The sequence below is a fragment of the Alosa pseudoharengus genome, unplaced genomic scaffold (assembly GCF_046254945.1).
Source record: "Alosa pseudoharengus isolate Yale_2024_CS ecotype anadromous, Long Island Sound unplaced genomic scaffold, YU_APseudo_1.1 YU_APseudo_1.1_scf_8, whole genome shotgun sequence".
Classification (NCBI taxonomy): domain Eukaryota; kingdom Metazoa; phylum Chordata; class Actinopteri; order Clupeiformes; family Clupeidae; genus Alosa; species Alosa pseudoharengus.
Window position 1 is genome coordinate 13,053,471 of NW_027468870.1, and position 27,594 is coordinate 13,081,064.

The 27,594-nt window shown below is 43.3% G+C and overlaps 1 protein-coding gene across 1 annotated transcript; it reads right to left on the minus strand.

The window, feature by feature from the left end:
• Positions 1–45: 45 nt before the first annotated feature.
• LOC143112879 (lissencephaly-1 homolog B-like) lies at positions 46–27,096 on the minus strand. The gene is made up of 11 exons (XM_076275271.1): positions 26,963–27,096; positions 14,219–14,565; positions 11,902–11,986; positions 11,541–11,615; positions 7,874–8,080; positions 6,120–6,288; positions 4,125–4,227; positions 2,889–3,117; positions 2,294–2,395; positions 555–711; positions 46–209 (listed from the first exon to the last, which is right to left on the minus strand). Exons 2-11 carry the CDS (start codon positions 14,248–14,250, stop codon positions 136–138), a joined length of 1,233 nt encoding a protein of 410 aa, XP_076131386.1. The 5' UTR covers positions 14,251–14,565; positions 26,963–27,096; the 3' UTR covers positions 46–135.
• Between the last annotated feature and the right edge of the window lie 498 nt (positions 27,097–27,594).

The following is a 27,594-nucleotide window of genomic DNA, read 5'->3' on the forward strand; positions in this document are numbered from 1 at the left end:
ATAGTTATGCCGACAGCTCGGATAAAGGGGGTGGGGGCGGGGGGGTGGTAACCACGGTGATGAGTGCTTCCTGGAGGATGAGTGATTTGGAAGGGGCGGGCAGATGGGAAAAGGGGAGGAGCCTAGCCGATGGGATCAGCGGCATTCCCAGACTTTGACTGTTTGATCTACGCTTCCGGTCACCACGTAGGGAGACGTCTTATGGAAATCTGTAAAGGAGGGAGGAAAAAAACGAAGACAACACATTTATTGGCTCTTTCATGTTGTGTAAAGACAAAACAAACAATCGCATTTGACATCCAATAAACGAATAAGGGGTAATTCCATCCTCCACAATAACACACGCACATGAGATAGAAGTGGCCCTGAAAACTGCACTCAATAAATGGCCTTACGCACTATTGAGCTATGTCTGCCACAGTTACGTGCCTGATTTTCCACCAAGCTACAAGCTTGAGAAATGAGTCATGGCAGCTGCTGCTGCAGACAGACACACCCTTGAAACAAGGGGGGGGGGATGAGTTTGTTTCTAAGCAACCGGCCTGGCTACTCACCCAGAGAGGTGACAAAGTGTTCGTGGGCCGTCAGGGTCTTGGTGCAGCGCTTGTTCTTGTAGTCCCAGATGCGCAGAGTCTTGTCGTCGGCGGTGCTCACAATGAACTTGCCACCGGGGTGGAACATGATGCCACGCACCCAGTTATCATGGCCAACCTGAGAGAGGAGGAGGGGGGGAGCGAGGGCGAGTTAAGAGATAAGGGCGAGAGATGTGGACACTGGAGCAAGCACACATGGAGGTAGAGCAACATAAGTAGAGGGCTAATATAACGACATATAGCATTTTTTTTTAAAAGGTTAAAGGTGCAGTCTTCAATCCCAATGAAAGAGTTGGTTGACATTTGAATTCAATAGCCAATCAAATACAACCCTTCCTTCAGTGCTCTTGAAGCAACATTATTGATTGAATGGAAGTGTATGTTGGTCGGTTCGAGTCTTTTTGTTAATTTCCCATGACACATCCAGGCCAAACATTTTTTTGCACATCATCATGAGTACAAATCAGAGGGTTTTTTTTTTTAAGAACACACACTGAACATACAACTGGAGAACTGTGAGGAGAAATTCAGAGAATTTGACAAAATAGTGTATAGTATTAGAGAGTCATGTCCTACAGCTTTAAGCCACTAAGCTCTACTCCTTATCAGATTCCAAAAATAATTCTGTGGAAATGCATGGATTCCAGTTGCTGCTACTGGAAGCAACTGAAATCCATGCTTTTTCACAGAATTATTTTTGGAATCTGATCCCTTATCATACCTGTTCATTCGTACTCGTCGCTCGACTTATCGTGACTAAATTCAAGATGGCGGTGAACGGTAAACTTCTTGAAGGTACTGTTAGAGACTTTCTAATGAGGAGACACAGCACTCAAAATCCTCAATAGAAATGCATGGGCTTAGTTTGTAACACCAATATGGCAGTTGTCTACGCATATCACACCCCTTCCGCAGCAAAAAGTTGACATGTGAATACATTGAGCCAATAATGTGGTGTGTTGTGAAGACATTGAGCCAATAATGTGGTGTGTTGTGAAGACATCGTGCCAATCATGTGTTGTGATCTCACCGCTGGAGCAAGATTGCAGTAGATTGGTGTCGTGAAGCCTTGCGCACGCGCATTTTCTGCCGAGATGGATGCCCGATGAGTGCCCAAAAAGTGTTGCCATGTGGCCGCTTAAAAGGACTGTGGTACTGTCTGTATAAATAGTCTTGTAAATAAACTACCAGTGCTTTTTCAAAGTTCTCAATGTCTCGTTTTAAATGTCAGGGCACTCGGAAGTCTACCAATGAAGTGTGGAGCTACTTTGAGCCTCGTAAATGGTGTAAAACAGTGATATATTTGCATGGCTAGGTCGATGCCCGAGGCACCCCCTTTGAAAACCGAGTGCAGGGGACAAGCCGAGATGAGCTATGAGACATACGTTCACGCGTGCTTATGGGGGGTAAAGGGTTAAGGCTGCCAGTCTTATGACATGTTATTTTCTATATTTTTGATATGTTGCTGAGTGGATCATAAACGGCCCCAGCAATGAAGAAAAGTGGTTGATAATGACTGACTGACTATTATTGTGTTACATGCTTCAAATATAAAGCACTTTGAGCTGCATTCTGTGTATGAAAGGTGCTATACAAATAAAGCTTATTATTATTATTACTCGGTATCATGTTTCAACACACTTTAGGTCAATATCACACCGAACTTCTCCCTTTAAGCAGTGCTGAGGTGGCCAACTCACCAGGGTCATAAGACACATGCCCGTACTGACATCCCACATCTTGATGGTCTTGTCTCTGGAGCCAGAGAGCAGGAATGGACCAGGCTTGCCGCTCTTCTTGTTCTACAACACATCACACACTCAGGTTAGTTTGGCAGAACAGCACATCGGCAACAGGGTTTTGGAGTTCAAAGGTCAAGTTGACTGGTATTTAGCAGATGTTTTTTTTTTTAATCAAAAGCGACATGGACTGGCAACGGCTAGTTATGAACTAAATTAAGATGACTGTTAAGTACGGTCTAGGTTCACTAGGTGTAAGTAACCATATTCTCACACGTAAATGAAAACACAAACACCTATTTAAACGGCAACACCCAGGGTATGTGCACATATGTAAAACTCACATTCTCTCTGTTATGCCATCTCTCTGTGCGACACACACACACACCCTCTCTCTCTCTCTCTCACTCACAGAAGCAGACACACACACCCTCTCTCTCTCTCCCTCACTCACAGACGCAGACACACACACCCTCTCTCTCTCTCCCTCTCTAACAGACGCAGACGCAGACGCAGACGCAGACGCACACGCACACGCACACGCACACACACACACCTCTGAGCCGGTGGCCTCCAGGATGGTGGGGTGAGCGCTCTCGGGTGCCCAGGAGATGCACTCCACCACGTGCTCGTGCTCCCGCAGCTCGGCCTTGCACTCTTTGGTGGCCACCACCCACACGCGCACCGTCTGGTCGTTGGAGCAGCTGGCGATCAGCGTGCCGTCCTGGTTGGGCCGCACCATGCGCACCCACTCCCTGTGGCCCGTGAACGTCTTCACACAGTAGCTAGAGGGGAAAAAGACGACGCTTGGGTCACTCCACAGTGCAGTAAAGGCAGAACACATTTTGGAATATGAATACAACAGTGCTGCTTATTGCACTAAAGGCGTTTTTCCACCAACAGAGAACCCGTTCTGGAACCGGTTCCGTTCAGAATTCTTTGAACCCTAGTGAACCAGCCCGCATTTCAACCAGTTTTGAACCGAACCAAGGGTGCGTGCAAAAAAACAAAAGTTAATGAGATGCATAAACGGGAGAATGATATGAACAGTCGTCCCGGAAAAAACAGCAGAAATTAGTTGTTTAAAATGCTAGTCAACGTCTGCAGTGTAATGCTAGTTGACTAGTTTTGTTTATTCATGGCAACAGTTGATATGGACGGATAAGGCTATTACTCAATGACATTCTATACCCCATCAGGAAAGAGCACATCATATCGGCATCATATTCATATGTGCATTCGTGTCTTTAGGCATTAGGTGCCGAATCATAATCATGGTCCGACGGCCAAACCCTAATCAGACATCTCCGTTTCACACAGGTCCTGAGCTGCCCTCTCTGGTCTTGGGATGGATGAATAGAGTGTATACTGTGCGAGGGTGAGGGCCTGGAGAGACCGGTCTCATGACTGAGCACTCTTCAGACAAAAACAAGCTCTGCCCTCTGGTCAAAACAATGCCCCTAGTTCAGCTTGGGTCACAACGACAGCGAGCAAGCGAGCGATTGTCTTAGCAGGAGAGGAAGAACCAAGAGCGGGGGGGGGGGGGGTGACAACCTCATGAATGTGTAGAGTGTTCGCGGCATTCAATTTCAAAGCATAAGATCACAGGGTGCAAAGGAATGTACCGCTGTCTTCCTGGATCTAACCGAATTGCTACATAGTGCTGAATGCACTTATCTTAACTTAGATCTGAGAGATTCATTAAGCAAACCTACTTTTTGTGTAAATATTTTAGTTATCTATTTCAGTAAGCGATCATTAGTAAGAGCAGGTAAAGCTGTTTTATACATACCCAGTGGCTACCTCCCACATCTTCATGGTCTTGTCTCTGGATGCAGAGATTATGTGATCACCGTTGGGCATGATGGCAACTGACGACACGTTGTGGTCATGCCCTGCAAGAGACAGAGTGGCTCATTATCAGAGTGGGGTGTGTGTGTGTGTGTGTGTGTGTGTGTGTGTGTGTGTGTGTGTGTGTGTGGTGATCCAATTTGTTTATCATCTAAAACCGTTAACAGCTGTTGGAGGTTTGCACAGCCTCAGAGAAATGCTGAATTAGCATGATGAGAATCATCAGTATACCCAGGTGGATACAGTGGCAAATCCCTTCAGTTTGCGTGACCCTCCACATTATCACCATGCTCCATAAGTCGAGTGAGCATTTAATGAGCATTTAATTTCACCAAACGCCAACACAGATGGTTTCTGTGTGAAAGAGAAACGGTGCTTTGCTGCGAAGGGTTGGGAAGTTTGGAACAGAGAAGAGGATGGAGTGTGTGTGTGTGTGTGTGTTTGTTTGTGTAGATGGGTGGGTGGGGGAAACAATGTCACCTAATCGGAGGGGATAATTAAGGGCGGCTGGCCAGAGGCACTAATCCACCCAAACAAGCCGACCCCCCAGGGAGGGAGTCTGATGACTGTGTGGACACACAAGGCCACCAGAGGGGAGAGAGGCCAGGCCAGGCCAGGGGAGGGGAGGGGAGGGGAGGCCAGGGGAGGTTCCCTGAGGTTGGGACTGTACTGCATCAGACAGAAGCCATGGAACAAAAGAAGAAGGGTCCGGCCGACGAAATACGGCTGACACACAAACCTGATTTTCCTGACATTTAATAACTAACTACACACGTACACAATATGCGCCATTACACACCAAAATAAATTGTGCAATGGGGTTAAATGGTTCAACCAGTGTGATGGGATAGCGCTGACCATGAGGATCTCGGAGGCGGATTACCTCCTGACCCAAACAGGGTTGTTACATTAATCCCAGCTGGGTTAATCGGCGCAATCAGTAGGGTCCAGATAAAGGAAATACAGTCAGGGGCAGTCTCACTCCATCTCTCAGACAGTAAGTAGAGTCACAGCCAACTGTTTGCAATGCCACTCGGAAACATAAACAACTCCTTAAGTTTACCGTCAGAGTCGTCTTCAAAGATTAAAGACTGGGAGAAGCATTGCCACGCCTGTTCTACACTGTGCAAGGTTGTGAACCATATAAGAACATAGAGTATGTTAAAGTGGAAGGTTCTGTGTCCCATTACAATAGGCATTCATTAAACTGCAAGAGGGTTTTAAAAAAAGCCCTTAATCCCAAAACTGCCTAAATATTCATGTATGTTCTGAACATTAATGTATTTTCTGAACGTTAATGTACGTTCATGTGTGTTCTGAACATTAATGTATTTTCTGAACGTTAAGTAAGGGATAATTGATTGTCCGCCGGTAATCATCAGAAAATAAGTCGCGACAGGGAGTATAGAACCCCGACGCACAGCTGGACTTATTTTCTGATAATTACAGGCGGACAATACATTATCCCGCTTATTATACGGCTACTTGCCAAAACGAGAAAAGAAACTTAACACAATGGGTCTTTAAAAATGATTGTGCTACCGTTTCGTGGCTTCCGCTGACAAAATAAATAGTTCGCCACACAGATAGAACTTGACAGTTTCAGGTGTTGCGTGGCAACGTATTACAAGCTGACCTTTAATTTCAAAGCAATTCCATTGCAATAAGCAAACGGACTTCTTGCGGAGTGATATGAAAGACGTTAATCAGAAGCACAAAACCCGTTGCCATTGACAGCGGTGATTATATAGATTTAACAGACCTCTGAACGTTGGGAAGGCCCATTCATGTGAATAGAATTCTCTGCAGCACTCTGAAGAGCCGTGTAATAATGTATGTTTATGTGTGTTCTAAACATTAATAATGTGTGTTCTGAACGTTAATGTATTTTCTGAACGTTAATGTATGTCCATGTGTGTTCTGAACGGTGTCTCACCATGCATGGTCCTGATGCACTCGAAGCCCTGGAAGTCCCAGAGCTTGATGGTCATGTCTGCAGAGCACGAGGCCAGCAGCTTGCCCGACTGGTCAAAGGAGATGTCTTGCACAGAGTCTGTGTGGCCCTTCAGGGTGCGCTCAAAGTCTCCCGCCTCATAGTCCCACACCTGCACAGGGGGAGAGGGAGAGGGAGAAAGAAATGGAGAATGTAAATGAAGAGTTTAAAGACAAAAGCAAACACTCAGCCATAATGATATCTAAACACCACGGTGAATCACTGAAGCACTTTTAAAGTTCCATCATCATCATCAAGCTAAATGATAGCAGGAAAAAAAGCCCCAACAGAGCCATCCCAGACAAGGCCACATTAAAACTGCCTACATCGTTGACATCAGTCATGACTTACAAACAATTCACAGGCAAATGAATGACATGACAAGCCTGCAGGGTAGATGGGAGGGGGACTGGGGGGGTAGAGTCAACAAGCCACCCGCCTGCCATCAACTGGGTGTTAACAGGGTGTTAGATCTGCTAAAGGTCAGGAGGAATCCCTCATGAATTGCTGCCCAGATCAGTGGGAAATGTCAGCGGCTGACTTGTATGAGGGCCAATCACATGGAGTCTCACGGAGACACTTCCAGAAAGACCCAGTGGTGAAAGGGTGGCTCCTCGCATGTAAAAAGCCACACACACACACACACATGGGTGGGGGTGCTTTGTCTGGATCAATACATGTGCTGCAGGGAACAGATGAAAAGCCTGAATTGGCACAGATCATTCCAGTTCACACATATTTTGAGCCAGAGCTGAAAAGCCACCATCCCCCCCCCCCCCCCCCCCCGCGCCCCTTCTGACATTGGCAGCAGATAACATAATACAGGCTGGGTAACAATGGACATCATACTACACATAAAAATGAACTTACTATGCTTGAAAATTCAAATACAGTTTTTTCTCCTATTCAACACAGAAAAGGCCGGATTGTCACTGGGTTACTCCATTCAGGTATGCAGGATTACTGCCTTTTACTGCTTTTAAATGAGCAGTCACAGCAACATTGGCTCCTTTCCCCAGACCACCGGCTGCCATGAAACACACACAAACTATGGCAACCCATAAACTAGGATCAACATTGACCTTTTTCCTCTATGAAGAGGGGTGTGAAGCACATGAATGTGAGGAAAGCAAGGAGACAGGGAGAGGCAAACAGGAGGAGGAGGAGAAGGATGGAGAGGGAGGGGAGGAAGAGGAGGAGGAGACAGGGAGCTTGGCCTGCATCAAGCTGAAAGCTGTGCCAGGCCTGCGTTGCCCCTGGTGACCACTGCATCACCAGCTCTCCATGGAGACCGAGTGAGTCAGCAGAAAAGAGGACAGCGCATGTCTCCTCCACATCCTCCTGCAGTACCACCACCCGCTGCTCATTCAGTGGACCGCCAGGAGGAATAGATTCACAAGAACAGTGTAAAACACATACACATTATATAATCTCAATACAAGAGCAAAGAGCCAATCTCACCAATGATGGAGGTAAAAAAAAAAAAAAAAAAAAAAAAAAAAAAAATCCTCTGCATGCTTAATACTCTCTGATGAGATACGCCTCAATCACGTCATCATAGCATAGTTATGACACAATCCTGACTGCACACAATTCCATTCAGCTGTCCGACTTTTGAGGGTGTTCTGAATGAGGGTGTTCAATGTTCAGTGTTTGAGGGTGTTCCTGCACACACATACGCACATGCACACACACACCTTAATAGTGGCATCTTCGGAGGCGGACACCATGACGCTGAAGAGCGGGTGGAATATGACGCGTGTGACGGGGCTCCTGTGGCCACTCAGGGCGTACTTCTCCGGGGGCCGAGGGATCCACTCTTTGGGGTCCCTCTTCTGGCCGATGGGGCCTCCTAGGGTGATCTCCTCCTTAGCGTCGCTCAGCTTGGACTCCAGTTCCATAACCTGAAACACGCACACAGACCACACAGGTCTCAGAATCTACAGAGATGGTAACATGGTGTGAACGGGCCTGTGAACAGTCATGTGTACCCAAATATATCGAAAACTAGGGAGCGAATATATTGTTGCTACTCTGACATTCATTTAAAACAGGTCCTAAAGACATGGGTTGAACGGGCCTGTGAAGTCATGTGTACCCAAATATATCGAAAACTAGGGAGCGAATATATTGTTGCTACTCTGACATTCATTTAAAACAGGTCCTAAAGACATGGGTTGCTATTCTACCATGGGTTTAAACACCATTTATGGCATGCAACATGAGGCCCAAAGTAGCTGCTTACATGTGTGCGTCTTTTGTTCACATAAAAGGCTTGATTACATAACATACCATATACACACACTCAGTAAAAGCTAAACACTCAGAGTATTTTTCATATAAATGGAAATAATCAGTGCTCAACATGTTCTAGGCCATTCTCAGGCTTTGAAGAAAACGTTAAGCTGTCTGGCTCTTTACAGAGGCCCAGTGTAGGCCCAGGGAGATAATGAAATGGAGCAAATCTGTACTGATTTCTTAACCAGGATCACCCCTCAGGCATGCCAGGGCTCCAGACTAACTTTTTGCACTGGTTGCACTGGTGCGCCTAACTTTTTTTCTTAGGTGCACCAGCACAAAAGTTAGGTGCACCCAAATTTTCAACCACATCGCATTTAACACCGCAGCAGGTTCACTTTTTTTCCTTAATTACTGTCCTATAGGTTGTCCTATGACTTATGATTTACAATTCTACAATAAAAGTAACTTAATGAAGTGTTGGTGCTTTAAGTGCTTCACTGAGCTGAAATTTAAACTTAAAACATCTCAAAATGTATTAAATAAAAATAACAGTGAGTAAATTAACAGTGCACGTCTTTTAAGGGCTTCAAACTGCACATCTCATGGCTCAATGTTTTACATACTATCCTTCATGATCTTTAGGCCTTGGCTAAACCAGCTCGCCATGCTAGCATCTTCCATAGAAATGTATTTGAGCACAATTTAAAGAGATGTTCCAAGTAGCCTGGCGGATTTTTATGTGATTTTGCAATGATGATTGCAATAATCATTTGACAGCCCCACAATGCAATTTACTTTTTAATTTTAGTATTTTTAAATTTTCAATAAGAACATGGTTAATGCAGTAACGAAATGGTAGGCCTATTAATATAGGCTATTGCAATGACTTGCCATGCTCGATCTAAATGTGTCCATTCAATTCACCGTACACAATGACCACTGTATACATGCAGGGAATATTTGGCTTTAAATGTAGCGATATTCGGTTTGCGCCAAATACCGGATTAAATTGATTGATGCCATCAGAATGAGTTTACACAACTCGCGCGCAAAACGAATATTGCTGTTGAAAACCGGGTTACTCCCTGCATGTAACTGCGGTCAATGACGCACTCCTTTTCGGCGATATCTGCATCTCTGTCGTTCGGTCGTTGTATGCATTGTTCGCAATTTTAAGACGTCTTTTCATCTGCAATGACTCCTATAAATTTGGCGCAAGTGGCATTCCTGTACGTCGGGTTTACGTTCAAACTATTTTTCTGGTGAATAATTATTTCGGACTGAACTTGGTGAAGGGAAGTTTCACTAGGCCTATCGTAGGCAACGATAAACTTGATCATCATCTCGGGCTCGTCTGATCGGTTTGCTGCTGCCAGCCGCTGAAAGGCAGTGGGGAGAGGGGACATTTATCTCGGCCTATGTGACCACACTGTAATGCACAGTGTTGGGAGGGTTACTTTCAAAACGTATTCTGTTACAGAATACAGAATACATGCCCAAAAATGTAATCTGTAACGTATTCCGTTACGTTACTCAATCTGAGTAACGTATTCTGAATACTTAGATTACTTCCGCATTGAATTGCATTTAATAGCCTAAGTGTAGGAATGCGGCCATCAAATTCTGCTTAGGCCTACTAAACAGGCCTATTCTGGTGTGTTCTTCTGTTCCAATGGCTGAAGTGTTAGGCCCACATAGGAGAATGTAAAGTCAACTAAGCTACCTGATACAACTTTAAAATAGCAAGGTGACCACTAAAACTACAGCAGGCGACTAGGCTAATTAAAACAAACAAAATAAATAGGCTACTTTAAGGGCGTAGCCAGAAATTATAATTAAGGTGTGCCTGTGAGATTTTTCGGTGGCATCAACCCAGTACAAGTGAGGGGCGCATATAACAGGTGGAACGCAAATGACCTGTAAATGTAAACACTATTCTAGTGCTAGTGTATATCAGAGCTCTCAAAATGAACGTGATCGCGTAATGACAATCAAAAACCGCACGTTAAAATACTGTATGCTACTCGCAAGAATAATTCTTCAGAGGCTGCACCATATAATTCATTTTAAAACGTAAATGTAGATCTAATTAGATAAAAAATAATCTATAAAGCAATTTTAAGTTAGAATAAAAAACTTAGAATGCAGTGCCTATTTTAGAGATTGGTTTAATTGTAGGTCTAAATCAACACGTGAACTAGGCTTTGTTTATTGATTAGCAAACTGTAACCGATTGGCCGAAGTAGCCTGAGCTATTAATACTTGGGAAAATATCCTTTGAACAGACATCAGGAACAGCGATCAGTGAGGAACAGGAGTTACCTCCACTTACTTTACTCCTAATTTGTCAAACAGTCATTTCAGGGTCTCCGATGACGCGTCCATAATGCGCGCTGGCTGCGTTTTGAGGCTAGTGCAAGACAGCGGGGCTTGGATTTAAACATGGAAACAATTTCATCATAGATTGCTTTCAGGAGCTTCTGGGAAATGGAGTTGCCTTAATTTATTTAGAGAGTGAATAAACTTATGAAACAGAGAAGTATCGTCGTCATGTAATCCATTGATTTCAACAATGCAACTGTATTCTAAATACCAACTATTTAACTTGTAACTGTATCGGAATACACTCATAATTTGTATTCTGAATACGTAACGCCGGTACATGTATTCCGTTACTCCCCAACACTGGTAATGCAACTACATCCACTCTGTTTATCTGACGGGTCTCTGACCTCCCTCTCTCTCTCTCTCTCTCTCTCTGCAGCACACGCATTTTCAAATTTACGCACAGGCACTGGGCCACGGCCAATCAGAGGGGAGGTCCCGCCCTTCACTATCTGTGATTTGTTTAAACCACGATATTGGCCAAATATGTGTCTGTTATTGAACCAAAGGTAGAGTTTCAATGCGGACACTTTTTCCTCTCTCGAATAGCTGGTCGCACCGGTGCGACCTCCGATTTTCTTTAGTCGCACTTTTGAAAAATTAGGTCGCATATGCGACCAAATTGGTCGCACTCTGGAGCCCTGCATGCATAGTTTAATTGGCATGTACAGGATGGCAATGAGTCACAATGTGTGGGGTGCTTTGACCCACTCAAATGTAGTTCAAAAGACAACATACTTTCTTTTGTAATCTGATGACTGATGTCCATTTCTTTTCCAAAAGGCCTGCATATTTCTTATCTAATTCTTCATTCTGGAAGATGAGAGAGAGAGAGAAAGAGAGAGAGAGAGAGAAAAACATTACTTCATGTATTGCTAGCTTTAATTGGAATCAATATGGAAATGGGTAACAGCTTCAATTAGGCCAGACAACTTTAAAGCTCATAAAGCTCAGGAGACCATACTGCTTACTGTATTTTGAGAGAAGAGAGACAATAACAGGGTTTCTGTGACATCTTACAAGATCCGATGCTATAACATCAACATTTTATTAAAATAACTTAATTGACTTTCATACCAGACGAGAAATCAGCCCTTACCATGTCCATCTCTGCCTCTTTCTTAAAAACGGAGTATGCCTCTTCATGGCCGTTGGATCGGAGGTAATCGGCTATCGCTCGATTTCTGGAAAACACAAATGGAAACAGGGTGAGCTCATCGAGTGCTAATATCCAGCTGTGGTGTAGGGGTGCTGAGTAGCATTCACGTTCACAGTGTGTCCACAAAACACAGGAAGGTATTAATAGTGTAGGGTCACTGAACACAGGACGATAAAATTGAGCAGCATCATTTTTAGCCTTAAAAACAGCAGACCAGGCCCCAGCTGTGGCGCAACTGGCTGGGGCACCTTCACCGTATGCCGGCGACCCGGGTTCGATTCCCGCCCCGTGGTCCTTTCCGGATCCCACCCCTGCACTCTCTCCCATTCGCTTCCTGTCACTCTCCACTGTCACTATCATTAAAAGCATAAAAAGGCATAAATAAATAAATAAATAAATAAAAAAACAGCAGACCAACCCATTTCAAAAGCTAGCTACAGTGTAAGCTTTCAGGTCCCGAGCAAACACAGACACACATGCAGGTGCAATGTGATGTGTGTGCGATAAAGGTGTCGGTGATTTGGACAGGTAGCCCGAGGGCATGTGTCTAATGCAGGTCTCCCCGCTGCCCGGACACTGGAGATCAGGAGGTGCCGAGATGGGGAGAGTGTGGGCAGCCAAGCGAGAAATGAAATGCTGAATCACTGCCAATCAAACCGAAGCGCAGAGTGAACATAGGGAGCCGCAAGCGCCTCCTTTCAGGACAGGGCCTGATGAAGACGGAGATGGATTAAGCCACTGCTGTACAGCTGAGAGATGGTGAGGAAGACTAGGAGACTTAGAAAACACCAGTACTGTACAGCTGAGAGAGCGTGAGGAAGACTAGGAGACTTAGAAAGCACCACTAGTGTACGTGGTGATCGAGTCTGTTGCCATGGTGTTTGCATGTTCAGTTTTTCATGAAGGCTTGACGTTCTACACAAAAATAACCTCAACCAGGGCTGTAAAGGACTACATATAGCAGCTTAGCACTAGTGACACCTTATTTAAAATGCATAAGAGAACACAATAAAGTCTGACAGACATATGATGCAACGCCAAAGAAGGCCAGCACTCCATATGAAGCGACATTAACAACATCAAATAAACATACTCCTCTGCCACAAAAACAAGTGCATTAAGTAAGCAGGAACCTAAATGGTTCCTGTTACAAAGTCCAGATTAAACATAAGACTTGTGGAGCTGTCCATTCTTGATGAGACTTGTGAGTGCTTGATGAAAACAACACACAACACGCCCACACGCTCATCTTGTCCAGTGATTCAGTGTTACGCAAACACGCCCTGCGTCCGCTCTCCGAGAGTGGTGAATATTTCATGAGCTCATTGCGGAACTAAATTTAGTCCCTGGCCATCAGAGAGAGCCGCTCTCTCGCTCCCCCACCTCACGGCTCTGTGGCTCTGATTTACAGAAGCTCTACGTGGCCGTGGGGAGTAGCTACACTTATGATTACGGAGAGATTTAGTGATTCTGTAAATTAGCACAAGCTGTTGTGAGAGCACTACACATCCATACGTCCTCATCTGGCCTGTGCTAGTATTCAGCACGTCGTACCAGGGTTTATTTCAGGAGAGACACAACATGATACATAATTAATATGCCTTCAAAAAAAGCCTATTGGCAAGGATAGACTAGAGATAAGTAAGCTTACAACTAAGGCCAACCCCAGAAGACACATCAGGTATGAGTTGTTACCGATTTGTCTTTAGAACTTAAAACAAACACATTTCACCCAAAAGAGAGCATTTTGGTACACTAGGCGACAACCCCAAGTTCTCTTCCAAGGATCTCGTTGTCAGTCCCATGAGACCTTATTTGCAGGAGAAACTCTCCAGCAGTGCCATGATGACATCACCATTTTGTAATGGAGAACTGTGGCACTGTGTCATCCTGAGGAATGTTCCATGGCACAATAAATAAAAGGTTGAGAACCAGTCCTGTCCAATACACTCAAGCTGAATGGTACAGCCACAGCGGTTTTGGAGTCTCGAACACTTTGCTTACTTTTTGCTGTGGTTGCTACACAGTAATACACTATCTTCATGCATCTCCATTAAACTCATCATATCATGATGAATGAGGTATATGCAACCCAATATCTGAGAAAATCAAAAGGCCTAATTTAACATAACAAGCCACTTTGTAAATTTGTACCCATGTGTGTGTGTGTGTGTGTGTGTGTGTGTGTGTGTGTGTGCGTGTGCGTGTGCGTGTGCGTGTGCGTGTGCGTGTGCGTGCTTTAATATTTAACACTTACAGCTCGTCACGTTGCCTCTGCGACAGCACCATGGTGGCTGCAGGGTTGGGGTGCTGCCTCTGCTGCAGCCGTTTGTTGCAGGGGTGTGTGTGTATCTGTGTGTGTGTGCACGTGTGTGTCTGCCACTACACGGCACTCTGCTTAGCTCCTCTCCGGAGAGTGTGTGCGCGGGGGAGTGTCCCGCTCGCTCTCTAGCGTAGAGGCCGAGATGTACAGAAGCCGGCACTGGCAACACACTCCTAGGAGAGGGATGGCTTCTGGAAAGTCCCTAAACGTTGAGACCAGGTGATGCTCGCAGGTGATGGGGGGGGGGGGGGCAAGGTTCAACTGCGAGATCTTCCTTTCATCTGGAGAGAAAAAAGCAGAGAGAGAGAGAAGTTTAGTTTAGTTTTACTTTCTAATGATTATGCCTGAGAGGCAAAACCCGAGCAAATACACCAAACACTAAAAGATTACATGATATGACTTTCTGGTTTGACAGGCTGATATTTCAACCACAGTATTACACGTGTATTCAATACCTTCACACAGACCAAAACAAACAAACAAGCAAATAAAAAGAAACACATGTTCACAATGATTATCTTACACCCATCATTCACTATGTGACAGCACTACAGTATGTGTACAAAACAGTCATTCCCCACAGAGAAAGCATCTCAGATTACAAAGTTTAATCTCCACACGGTCATCAATATTTGAAAATATTGAGAAGAGCCAACTGAAGACTAATAACAAACTAATAATAACTGCCCATGAGTTAACAGGGTAGGAACTGTTGTGGGCCTATTCATTTATTTCATTTCTTCTTCCTCTTTGTCCCGTCTAATAATAAAAAAATGTACAAGTAACACTTCCATATTGCCGACATATCAGTAAGTATACAATGCCTTGCCCTCCTTGCACCAGTGTACACCCACAACATGCAACAAAGCCTCCAGACTGGTGATACCTGGGGCGACAATAGGCTTAATGTTCTTAGCCCCCCGAGCTAGGTGGAGGGGGGCGATCTGGTGAAGGGATTACTAATCCCTATGGCAAAGGGAAGAACCAAATGGCCTATGTATCCCTTCAGCCCCCCCCATATATGTACTAAATGCACTAATCCATGCCATCTTCTCAACACAAACAATACTATGCAGGTGAAATGAAAAGAGAAAGATATTGTGCAGTCAGTGCTACTTAACCTGGTATTAGGACTGCAAATGGTCCCAGAAAACAGGAGATGCCTTCTCTTGAAATAAATAACTAAATAAATAACTAAATAAAATAAACCACAAGCATCTTAGCCAGCTTTTCTCTGGTTCAACCAACATCATTTCCATTTCAATATGCCCACCCTGGCTGCTTAGAGGCCAAAGCACATACATCTGAGGGCACAAGGTCGCAGCAGCCTCTTGTCAACAGACAAAAGTGAGGTCTATTTTCAGTTGGACTATGACATAATCGCCAAGGCAACGCCAGCTCTGACACTGCAGTGAGAGGGCACAGTTCACTCGCCGCCGGGAGAGTGTCAACCATGTGAGAACATTCTGTCACAAACCACCTCACCCTAGCATGTGTGAACCCAGACTAACATGATAGCAAATCTGAATCTGCTATGCGGGTCAGTCTGAAAAGGATCCCACTGACACCTATTTCTGAACATGCCCCTTTACGACTTCTGGGGACGTAAGCATAAGTGAAAATAAAGTTAAATGGGTGCAATAAACCACCAAAATTGTTTCAGAAGTGCAGCAAACACATCTTTCTTGTAAACGAAAGTTTAAAATGCAGTTATTTATTCAATTCAAAAGAGCTAACCCGTTTTTGGTGATTCAGAAACAAACATCAATGGGATCCTACCCAGACTGACATGCAGAGCAAATTCAAATTTGCCAACAGGTTTGTCTGGGTTCACCCAAGCTACCTCAACCCTGGTTTCACCAAACCTCTCAAGGACTGGCAAACATACCGCATTTAAAGATTTACATGTTTGTTCAAGCCCAGACCCTCTGGACCATTTCAATCTTTGTACCTTACAGTCGGCCTCTTAACTGGCAGAGGACTCTCGAATATGTTTTCGAAGACATTCACCAGTAAGTGCCAAACTTTGTCTAGGAAAGCAAGTTGAGGCTAGAGACAGAGGAGTCGGTGTCGATTCAGGGTAAGGTTAGGACTTAAGACTTTGAGCTGTGGCCTCAGTTAATCCTTATCCAAGATAAACCATGCCGACTGGTGACAAGACTAGTCTGTAGTGTAGGCTTAGGCTACACACAGAATTTAAAAGTCGACCAGTCCCACGTGTTCCTTAAATGCTTCCCTTTGTCTTTATACAACCCGAAGTCTAAGCTAAGGAACAAATGTAAAATCAAACAAGACACTTCCTATAGAGCTAACCTTAAAGGGACACCAGGCAACGTTTTCGTGTCAATTAATCATCTTCGTAAGTCGGTATATGGTTAAAATGACTCATTACGGGGCGAATGAAGGCTCTCTCGCCCGCCCCTACTGCCTGTAGGAAGAATATCCCACTTGCAAGTTTAGTGTATCCTACCCGCCGACCGAAGCAGTATCAGTTTACAGCACAGAGGCAGGCTAACAAAACGCTAGAGATTGTTGCAAACGTGTGTATAATGGCAGAGCCGGCGAAGAAGCAGCGAAAACCCTTGACGGAAGACGCAAAGAAAAGGAAAAGAGCTTCAGACCGAGCGAGGGGGAGTTTCGTAGAGAAAAAGCATCAGGCTTGCCTGGTGTCCCTTTAACAGTATAGGAATCTGCAGAGAAATGGCTTATACATGAAAGAGTATTCACAGAGGTCATGTGGTCCATGATGGGAACTGAACTGTGACCTTGACCCTGCTGACACCGTGGCCTCCAACCTCACAGGTGACACCACAGGCAAGGTCAATCTGATCAGACTGACTTGGGCTAGTCGGAGGGCCAACCTAAACCACCTCAATTAACAGTTTTGAACCAGACTGCAAACTAAAGTATGCATCATGCTAACACACCGTTTTACACAGCACACACCTCAACCTAGACCTTACAGTTTAGGCCTGGTTAGGGAGCTGATACAGAGAACCCAGCACAAGCCCTGGTGACGTCAGGCTAAATTTATAACCACACTACCAATTCTCCTCATGGCACTGAGTCATTTTGCGACATTTGCTAACAGGCAGTATCTGATTTTGGCCATTTCATACTTTTAAGCAGTTAACACACACAGTATTCAAATGTGATCTGACTGCTGAAGAGCAATGTTCAGTGCATATTTTCCAATTTCAACAACCAAATGCGTTGTTCTTTTTCAACCAATAGGTTACTTATTTATCTAAGGCAAGTACTTTTTAATCAGGGAAAGCCACGCTATTTGAACAAGTTCCAACTTTACCTTGTTTTGTTTTGCTTTCAGTTTATTCAAATCCAAGAGTAAATTTATTAATCAAAGATGCAGGCTAACTTCTAACTAAGCTTGGTTTACAAAGACAAAACTTTGCTGGTCTGATCTTTGTTGTGATGACATTCTTTCTTCCAGAATATAACCTTCAGCCATGTGAGCCATGCATGTGCGCATGTTCCTGACAGATATCCTCCCTCGCCAAAATGTAGCCTATAAGCTATTTGGAGCGTTATTTAACCCCCTTCCCACCAAACTTGTAATAGCAAGTCACAATGGATTTCTTAGGTCTTGTGGATTTATATGATCTGTACATAATCCTATTGACAGATGTGAAGGTAGTGAAAGTAGGCCCACAACAAACTCGCAGGGTGCTGCAGGCATTTTTAAGGCATTTCAATATTCAGATTAATCACATTCAATCAACTTATCATTTTTGCCAACAGTAGGCAATCATTGACATGTCTTGATGAGGGGACAAATGCAGGTGAACTGGCGTTGGGGCTAATCTAAATCTAATGGCAAAAATGGCTCTTGTAATGACAATTTCTAAAATGTACATTTTGATGTTTAGGCTCATGTCAGCTTGTGTGTAGACAAGTTGGGTTCTGCTGCTGTACTGCAGGCCATGCAGTAGACCTGGGCGATAAAACGATAACGATATGTATTGTGATAGACAGTTTATCAACACCAATAAGAAAATTGTTCAATACAATTTTTAATAGCTTTATTAAAACGCATGGCATTCAAACCAGCAGTAAAGCTAGGCTATATGCGAACATGCAAACTCCGGACGCATGGATAAACTAAAAGCACTCTCCCTTCTGGGCTCATAAACCGCCCATCATGACCACATTCCTTGATAACATTGTGTGCAACGAGTGACACTCAAGATAGCCTGATACACCAACATGACACAACAGAAACAGCATGGATGAAGCTTAACCTCCACATTGGTCATGAGAATGGATAAAGAGGCAATTGATAAGGTAACATGTTCAAAATGAATTCCATGCCATTTCAGGCTAATCAAAGTTACCCATGTAGCCTCATGGTGTGTACAATACCATGAAAAGCATTTGCTAGCTAACATAAATTACATTAGATAAAACCTCCTGCCTCTGCCAGTTTTGATTATAGGTCAAGTTAAACGTTTTACAGGTTGTTAAAGAAATTATCAATAAGATTAATTAAATAATTTTTCAGCCATATCGCCCAACCCTACCATGCGGGGAATCCTAACCACGCACAGCTGTTTCACAGCAGTCTGGGAGAAACGCACCACTGCATCTCTGTTGCATCAGCCGAATCTCTTCTGTGCTTTAGGGTTAAGCCTAGAAGCAGTCAGGGGCATAGGCAGCAAGGTGTCAGTCACTTGGCACTCTGACCTGACCCAAATGACCCCCCCTCCCCTAACACACACACACACCTCTCTATACTTATAAATCACATAGAGTATCCACTGTGGAACATAGACAAGCTGGCTGCATCTCCACCACATGACCTCAAAGGACATCACTTTGTACTCTATAGGCTACTGCACTCAAAACTGCCGCCATGCATCACTGTAGGACACAAGCAGGCTGCAGGCGACTGTTTCACCTGGTGCTCACTCAGGTTCTGAGGCTGCAGGCGACTGTTTCACCTAGTGCTCACTCAGGTTCTGATATATTTGGGACAGAGGCAGTAAAGTGATGTGCGTCATAAAAGAGAATCAGAAAACATGGCCTAGAATCTCAACATGATGAAACAAACAACTGGGAGCCAATGTACCAAATAAAATGCTGGTTAGGGTCTTAATAATAATAATAATAATAATAATAATAATAAGCTTCATTTGTATAGCACCTTTCATACACAGAATGCAGCTCAAAGTGCTTTACATTTGGAGTATGTAGCACAATAATAGTCAGTCAGTCATTATCAATCACTTTCACTTCTTAGGCTATGGGTCAATTCCTAAACTGCCTTTTCCAATAGACTCAGGAAATCTAATAGAGGGATCATGTACATCATAAAACTACTCAGATTTAAATTCATTCCAGATTAAATGGAAATCATGGGGACCCAATGCAACCAAAACATCCCTTACTGATGCACAAAAGGCCTGCAGGTGATAAAAGAAATAAAACCACAAGAAATGCTTCCTTTCAGGCAAAACATGGCATACACAGATTTTGGCGGCCATCTGCCATCACACGGCAGGGACCTGGACACAACAAACAAACAATAACGACCACCCACAAAGATACTCAGGAGGTCTGTGTGTGTGAGAGAGAGAGATTTCTAAATGGATTTTTCATAGGCTATATGACCAAACTATGTTGTACCATGTTCCATGAAATCCAGAGGAGTCTCAGACTGCTCAGAAGGTCAAGCACTCCTACCCAACACCTCAACACGGTGTGGAAATGTGCTCATGGCATCAATGCAAACAGCTAAACAAGGTAAACTGTGGTTGATCAGAAGCAACAGAAGTGAGAGACAATTCATTGCCCATGTAGGCCTAGATATCTGGCCTGCTAGTATGCCATACAGTGATTAAACAGGGAACTATGCATGGAGAGCTGATTAATCCAGAAACAGATTCAATAAACTTATACATACCTAGACCATCAGTACTTACTATCCAGAGCATTGGAATGGCCCCAAACTTCAGACTTGTTCACATCACAACAAAAGAACCACATGAACGGCTAGGGCACAGATATGAGGTGGACTAGTAACACATTGTTTTGAATGCTGCAGCTGCTACCACAATTTTAAAGGTCCAGTATGTAGGAAATAATGGAAATAAACTGTAACCATTCCAAAAATGATCACCATATGTTGTCAGAGAGTACGGAAACACGATGAATTGAAGTAATGGCTTATTTGACAACATTACTCGAACCCGTAAAACCCCGTAAAACCCATGAAAACGGGGCGGAATCTCTTGGAATTTTCGTTTATGTTTTGAACGATTAATTCTAGAATAGCGTATTAATAATGGGCTAAGGTGTCCTCCTATTTGGGTTGCCAAATTAGCAAAGGCCAACTGTCAACAGCTGTCAGTTGTAGTCATGAATGCCTACGAGAGGCAGGCAAATTTCCAAAATTAAAACAAGAAACAAATTAAGTGGACATCGGAGGAGCTTCCTGAGATGGTGACGTCTTCGTCAAACGAAGAATATGAAATCTGACGCAGAGCTGGCCATATTTCTCCACAACAGGTAGCCTAGGCTAAACTTCATCTGCATCGCTAACTTCAGCTAAATATGTTACGTTGGTTAGAGAGGTATGTTTTGTTTTCACTGTTTCCGTAATGTGTAGCTGGGTCATGGTTGGAGAAACGTTAAAGCAGCTGCAGGTCAACTAACGTTAGCTAAGTCTTCATTACATCTGGCAACCCAGAAGAGGCTCGCGTCTGGTAGTCTTGAGAACTTTCACCAGTGTTTTGATTTTGGCCTACAGAACGTTCGTTAACAATCCTACAAATCGCACCTTTAATAAGTAGAGAGAACCAGTGGTTCCGTGAGGGTGTTTTCTAAGCACAGACCAAAAAGTCCCACATGCATACATCATGGTCATAACTCTGAGAAATTAAAACAAGCTCCAGCACATGCACACCACACATGTGATCCACACCAGGTTGAAAACACAGAGATGCAGTCAGCAGGCTTAAGGGCTTCATCCCTTTTGTTCTCCAGTGCATTTCACAACGCTCATTACTCTAAGGTGCACTTAACGCATCATAGTCTTGCTGCCTAATCAATTTTTAGTATTTGCTATGGTGGGGCATCAGATGGGGGTTGGGGTATGGTGTAGGGGTGGATTGGCAATGTTTCAGCAAGAGGAAGTCTTCTGATGGATGCTGTAATTTCCCCATAAAGGTATACGCTGCTATAGATGAACAGACTACCAAACCGAGGGTGAGCCTTAAATAAAGGTATTGATTACCTGTCAGCATACAGACAGGATCGTTCACAAGATATCTGCTCATTTCCTCTAAATGGCCAACATGACTTCTGCTAAATTAGTCCTGCTTGCCGTGGTGCTCAAGGTATTAGGAAGAGTGAAAGGTAAGGTTGTGACATCTGATGCTTATGATGACTACACTTTCAGCTGGTAAATGTACAATAACAACATTTCCTCACACCAAAGCAGAGTTTCCCATACATTGACTTATTTGTGGCGGCCCACCACAACATCAACATTGACCACCACACAATGATTTTCCAGGTTGTACTAAATTGTGATTAAATCTGGTTAGCATCATAACCACGCTGCGCTAATTTGCTAAAAACTGTTGCATTCAAGTTAATTCTGCAAACCTACACACACCGCAAAAACCTACCACAAATAGAATTCAATTCTGTGGGAAACACACCAAAGATAGCCTAATGCACACAGGAAGACTCTGAATGTGGTCTAGCTAGTTGAGCATTTGTGGACGGTAGCCTATATGAATTAAATTCAACACGATGGTAAGACAACATTGTTTTAAACACTTGTTTGCATCACAGAATTTCTTGTCAACTTTGATCAAAGCATAATAGGGTCATATCCTGAGGGTATTCGCAAAGTCTATGGACACTAACAACTTCAAGACATCCACTTTCAATACTACACTCTACTACACTCTTCACAAAAGGCGATACAGTGAAACTATGAGATGACCACAAGCACTCAGGTATGTGGTTTATTCTCAATCATATAGAATTTTGCTCTGAATAAATCTGTTGAATAAAGAACAAACTTTCCACCCTTACAAGATACTTCCATCGTGTTATTAAGTCTATGCAGTGTTTCCCACAGAATTGAATTCTATTTGTGGTGGTAGGTTTGCAGAATTAACTTGAATGCAACAGTTTTTAACAAATTAGCACAGCGTGGTTATGATGCTAACCAGATTTAAGCACAATTTAGTACAAGCTGGAAAATCATTGTGTGGTGGTCAATTTTGATATTGTGGTGGGCCGCCACAAATTAGTCAATGTATGGGACAATGTATTCAACATCCTTTGAACCTGAGGTTCCTTAATTCAATTAGCCTAGTCTTAAATAATTGTGCTTCAATTCGATTAACCCACATCAGCACCTTTCCTCCATCAGTGAACATACACAGAAGCCCAACCACAGGAAAAAATAAGTTTTATAATTCTAACTTATGGCCTCCTTAAATCAAACAACTTTGACAAGATTTGGGAAAGATTCTTGAAAGATTGGAGTCTTTTGAGTAAAGCTTGAATGGGGGGCATTAGTTAAAAGACTACAATCTTTCAAGAATCTTTTCCAAATCTTGTCAAAGTTGTTTGGTGTAAGGTGGCCATTAGACAGTCTCACAGATAACCATGTTCTCACTGTAAACACAGGCTTGGGAGACACCAAAACAATGTTGCCCACAGAATCAATTAGAACGTGGTGTGTTTGGGTTGAAACCCTTATATATAGTCTATGGTTGAAACAGCCGTAGACATTCAGCTGATGGAGAATGCAAAGTAAGAGGCTCAAAGACCATTAGGACTAGGCTTGGGTATCGAATATCGAGTATTGGTTGGAACCGGGACTATCTTTGCGATTTTCCCGGAATCGTTCAAAAGTTTAAATTTCGATTCCTAGTTTCGATTCCCAGTCCGCCGACCTGAAGAAGAAATGGCTGAACACCAACGAAGAAGCGCATAGTTCATAATTAAAATTCATGGAGAAGGTCAGACTATTTCATTCAGAAAGCAGGGTTCCCGCGGATCCTTAAATAGTCTTAAATACAACTGAATTTTCGAAAGAGAGGTAGGCTATTAAATGTGCGTATGGGACCGCCAGCGAGTGCAAGAGAGTGAGTGATGTCTCAATCCAGTTTCGTGTATTTAAAACGCAATTAGTGACTAGGCTATTAGGCTACGGGAGGAAGTGTAGTGGTTGCAGAGTGAAGATGTTTTTCACGGGTGTGGTTAAAGAAGTAAAAACAGTAATAATACAGTAGGCCTATGTACAAAATAATATGCCTGACGTTTTCGTGGTGTAGCTGAGGCCAGAGAGATATACAGGACGCGGAATGAGGAAGCCTACGGTAGAATGAGCAAGAGAAAGAAAGAGCGATAGGTTGGCCATACGTTCGAATTTAGGCCGGACATATGGATTTTAAAAGCCCTGTCCGGCGTCCGGCGCAGCCTCAAGCCGGACGCTCATTTGTTCTCCTTTTTGGAGTTGCGCTTGGCATCTAAAATCGTTGCTCGGACGCAGCATCGTTTCACAAACTATGGACGCGAAGACTGCTGGTCAAATTATGTGCAGTGCTTCGCAATTAAATGTTAAGTTGATCTGTTTGCATCTTTCCAGCGTGTGTTGCTGGCCTAGCCTAGGGAAGAAAATATCTGTCTAAGTTATAATAGCCTACCTGTAATATCTGCCAGCAGCTTGCTTGCCAGCGTTTCCCAGTAGGCTAGGCCTACTTCGCAAAAGTTGTGAACTATAACCGCATATTTTTTGAATGTCGGCGACTGGCTACATAAAAACGTGTGTTCATAATACGTGCATGCTTGAGATGAAACCAGCGGTTTTCAGCAGGATCATGCGAGGAGGACCTAGCTGTCTCTTAATTAATTTAAAACAAGTCAATGGTTTTACAATGTTTCAGTCAAGCTTTGGTTGGTTTAGATACAACTGGTATGCAAAATGTAAAGTAGTGGATTAACTTGGACAATAGATGCACATAGTAAATTATATAAAGTAGGCTTATTAAAATATGTAAATAGCTTAGTCTAACTTTGAAAAAAATATTGAAGGGAATCCAGTCCAGTGCACATGTCTTTAGCCTAGGCTACTACAGACACAGGTGAAGAACAGTCAGCCTCAGCAGTAAGCAAAACCAAATATGTACAGCCAGCTTCAAAAGCAAGCAGCCCAGACCCTAAAATTGGGCATTTATAGCTTTGAAGGTAATTCACACACAATTATTTTTCTTTCGCCAACATATATTTGGTAACTTCTGTAGACATCCAAAATGGGGTGGGGGTTAAAATTAGTAGGAAAAAAAAACTATTGCATAAACAGTCATATATATTTTTTTGCCGTGGTATAGTCTTAAGTTTCATTTAGATGTCTTGAAAAGGTCTTAAAAGTCTTTAAATATGCACTTGGAAAATGTGCAGATACCCTGAGAAAGACCGTTGGTTAGCTAGCTCATTTAAAATATCCTAAACTTTTTTTGACCCAGCCTCTTAAAAAAATCGGAATCGAGAATCGCTAGGAACCGGAATCGAAATAAGAAATCGGAATTGGAATCGGAATCGTTCAAATTCAAACGATACCCAACCCTAATTAGGACAGAAACATGCGTTTCAATCTGTTTCAATCTCAAACAGCCAATGACGGAACCCCTCCCTTACGAGTCTGTCAGGTTCGTCAAAAGTCAAGTTTCTTTTCCATTATTAAAGCTTTTGCCTTCTGACCTAATTTAACGTTTCTTCAGACTCTAATGCTGAACATTTTGTGTACAGTCAGTCAAAGCATGAGCTCAGTCAGTGTGAGATTCAAGCATGCAAATCAGAGACCAGTTCAGAGACCTGGATAGCAAAAACTACACCAGTAAAGTTGTTAAAGATGACCAATTAAGATGTGCAACATAGCACCAGACACCACCAACATGATGGCCAAGTAAACATTTGCTTGTTTGTTTCATCATTTGGCTTAGTGGCAGTCACCTTTTGCCAGAATCTGCTCCAATAGCATACACTCTAAATTCTACATAGACTATTGTGTGACACAACACAAGTGTTTGATGTGATGAAAAGTACACGCTGGAACTATACACTAGCCAGGCTACAGTATTCTTTCTAGGTAGTGGCCCGGTGAAAAAATATCCTCCCTCATCAAAAGCTATTTATGATTGGTTAACAAATGAAAGTATAACAATGCAGACAGACACATTTGGACTACAGTGACTGTGGTGTGATCTGCCACATGACGAAAACTCCACCCAAAAGCTACTCAATGATTTATCTGTGTGCTAAATGTCTCCGCTAGCCAGCGGTCATGTCTAACACAAGCCCAGTTTACAAAAGCGCCATATGCTAGCCAACTGTATAAGGCTAGCTTATTTCTGCCATGAATTTTGGAAAATATCTCCAAGCCTCACGTAGGCCTCAGACCATCCACGGGGTAATTAACTGAATGAACCGTTAGATCACACTGCACATGTTCTGACTTCTGCCAAAGATAAATGAAATTACAGCAATGACAACGTAGCACTAGACCACCGAGCAACATCAGTTCAGGCAGATCATACGTTTACTTGTCAGATCATGCCAAACTCCCTGAAACGTTTAACCAGGATTCATTTCACACTGTTGGTCTTACTAGTTCTTCGAACATTTGCTAGCATGGGCGCACAATAAGCGAAACTGTCTGTCTGGCAAACTGGATTAGGAATTGTTACTTGATTTCGCCTCGCATCATTTCTGGGAATAAAATCAATTGAAAGACAGGCGACTGGGCGATGCTGGCCTGGGCTACAATTTCTGGCTAACTGACCAATCCTTTGGTACAGCTCCCCCTCGCTTACTGGGGGACATTTGCTACCAAAAGTAATTATACAAGACTAACCATAACATCATGTATGCCAAGTAACATTATCTCTGCTCAGCTGGTGAGCTATGGAAGTGTATCAGTTGTACAGGACAAAATACTGTTGTGGTAACGTTAGCTAGCATCTGAGGCTACGATGTTGCACTGAATCCTTGATACACGCCCAATTTTAACTGTGATGCTATCGTCCATCACTGAATATGAGCTCGTAGTTCGGTATCATACAATTTCATCAATGTGTTGCTTTCTGCACACTGGTACTCTTCATATTTTACCACACAACCGGACAGATGACAACAAACAACTTCAAACAAGCATGTTAGTAATCTATTATTTGTTTAACCTCTTAACTTGTTTGTCACCATGAAGTTCACGTCTCTGATTCACATTAGCTAATGTTGCGTAGGCTAGAAATATTTGCCTGTCAGCTAGCTTACCTCGATACTAACCTTAGCTTTCTGGCTACCTAGCTAACTTAGCTAACAAAGTCAAGTGGACTCAATTCGCGAGGAGTGCCGTTTTGTTTTACACACAATAATGATAACAGTATAGACACAACATACGCCCAAAGCCACAAAAGGATCTCCTCATTTACCAATTAAAGGTGAAAACCAGTATGAATCATGATACCTTATTTGGTACAATTCCACCCTTTGCAATGTAGCTAGCCAGCTAGCTAACGGCCTATTCGCCATTTTGAGACAGGCAGGAGGCGCAAATTGTGCAGCCACATCGGCATTTTAAGCACTTCCTATTTTATACCATAACTTCACAATTCAGATGAAAACAAGCAGTCGTACCTTATTTGCAAACCCAGGTGTCATATACTAGTGACCACCAGTAAGTGAACGATACAATATAAAAGCTTCTTAACAGGACGAGTCACTTCCGACAAACCAATACTCCCCGGCGAGGTCAATGTTGTTTCTCCTCCTGTTTCTGTACCGCAATCGTACCCGAACGCCGGGCACGCGCACGGACGTCGATTGAAAACTGGGGCGCCTACGTTACGTGCAATAGTTGCAAAACAAGTGATGTGCATATTTCAGTGCATCTGTACAATTTCTTACCAGGCTGTTGCACGAGTCGATAACATATGCTTCGCAGTTTACCAGCATCTGTTATCTGTCGCATTCGGAAACGAATGCTGAAACGTCACTACCTGATCACAATCAATGTTCCATTCAGACCTAGACTAAATGGAATGTTTCTACATGACATACGACCTTCAAGTCCTCATTTAAATTAGGGTAGGCTACATCTAATGTGTAATCCACAACAATCAACAACATATTGAATAAGAAACACAGTAGACCTAGCCTAGTTGTCATCAGAATATGTCTAACAGTAACCTAATATAATATAAAATTAATGCTTTGCTGCTTTGATTGCCTGCTTGATATAGATTTCAGCCTTTGACAACACAACAGCT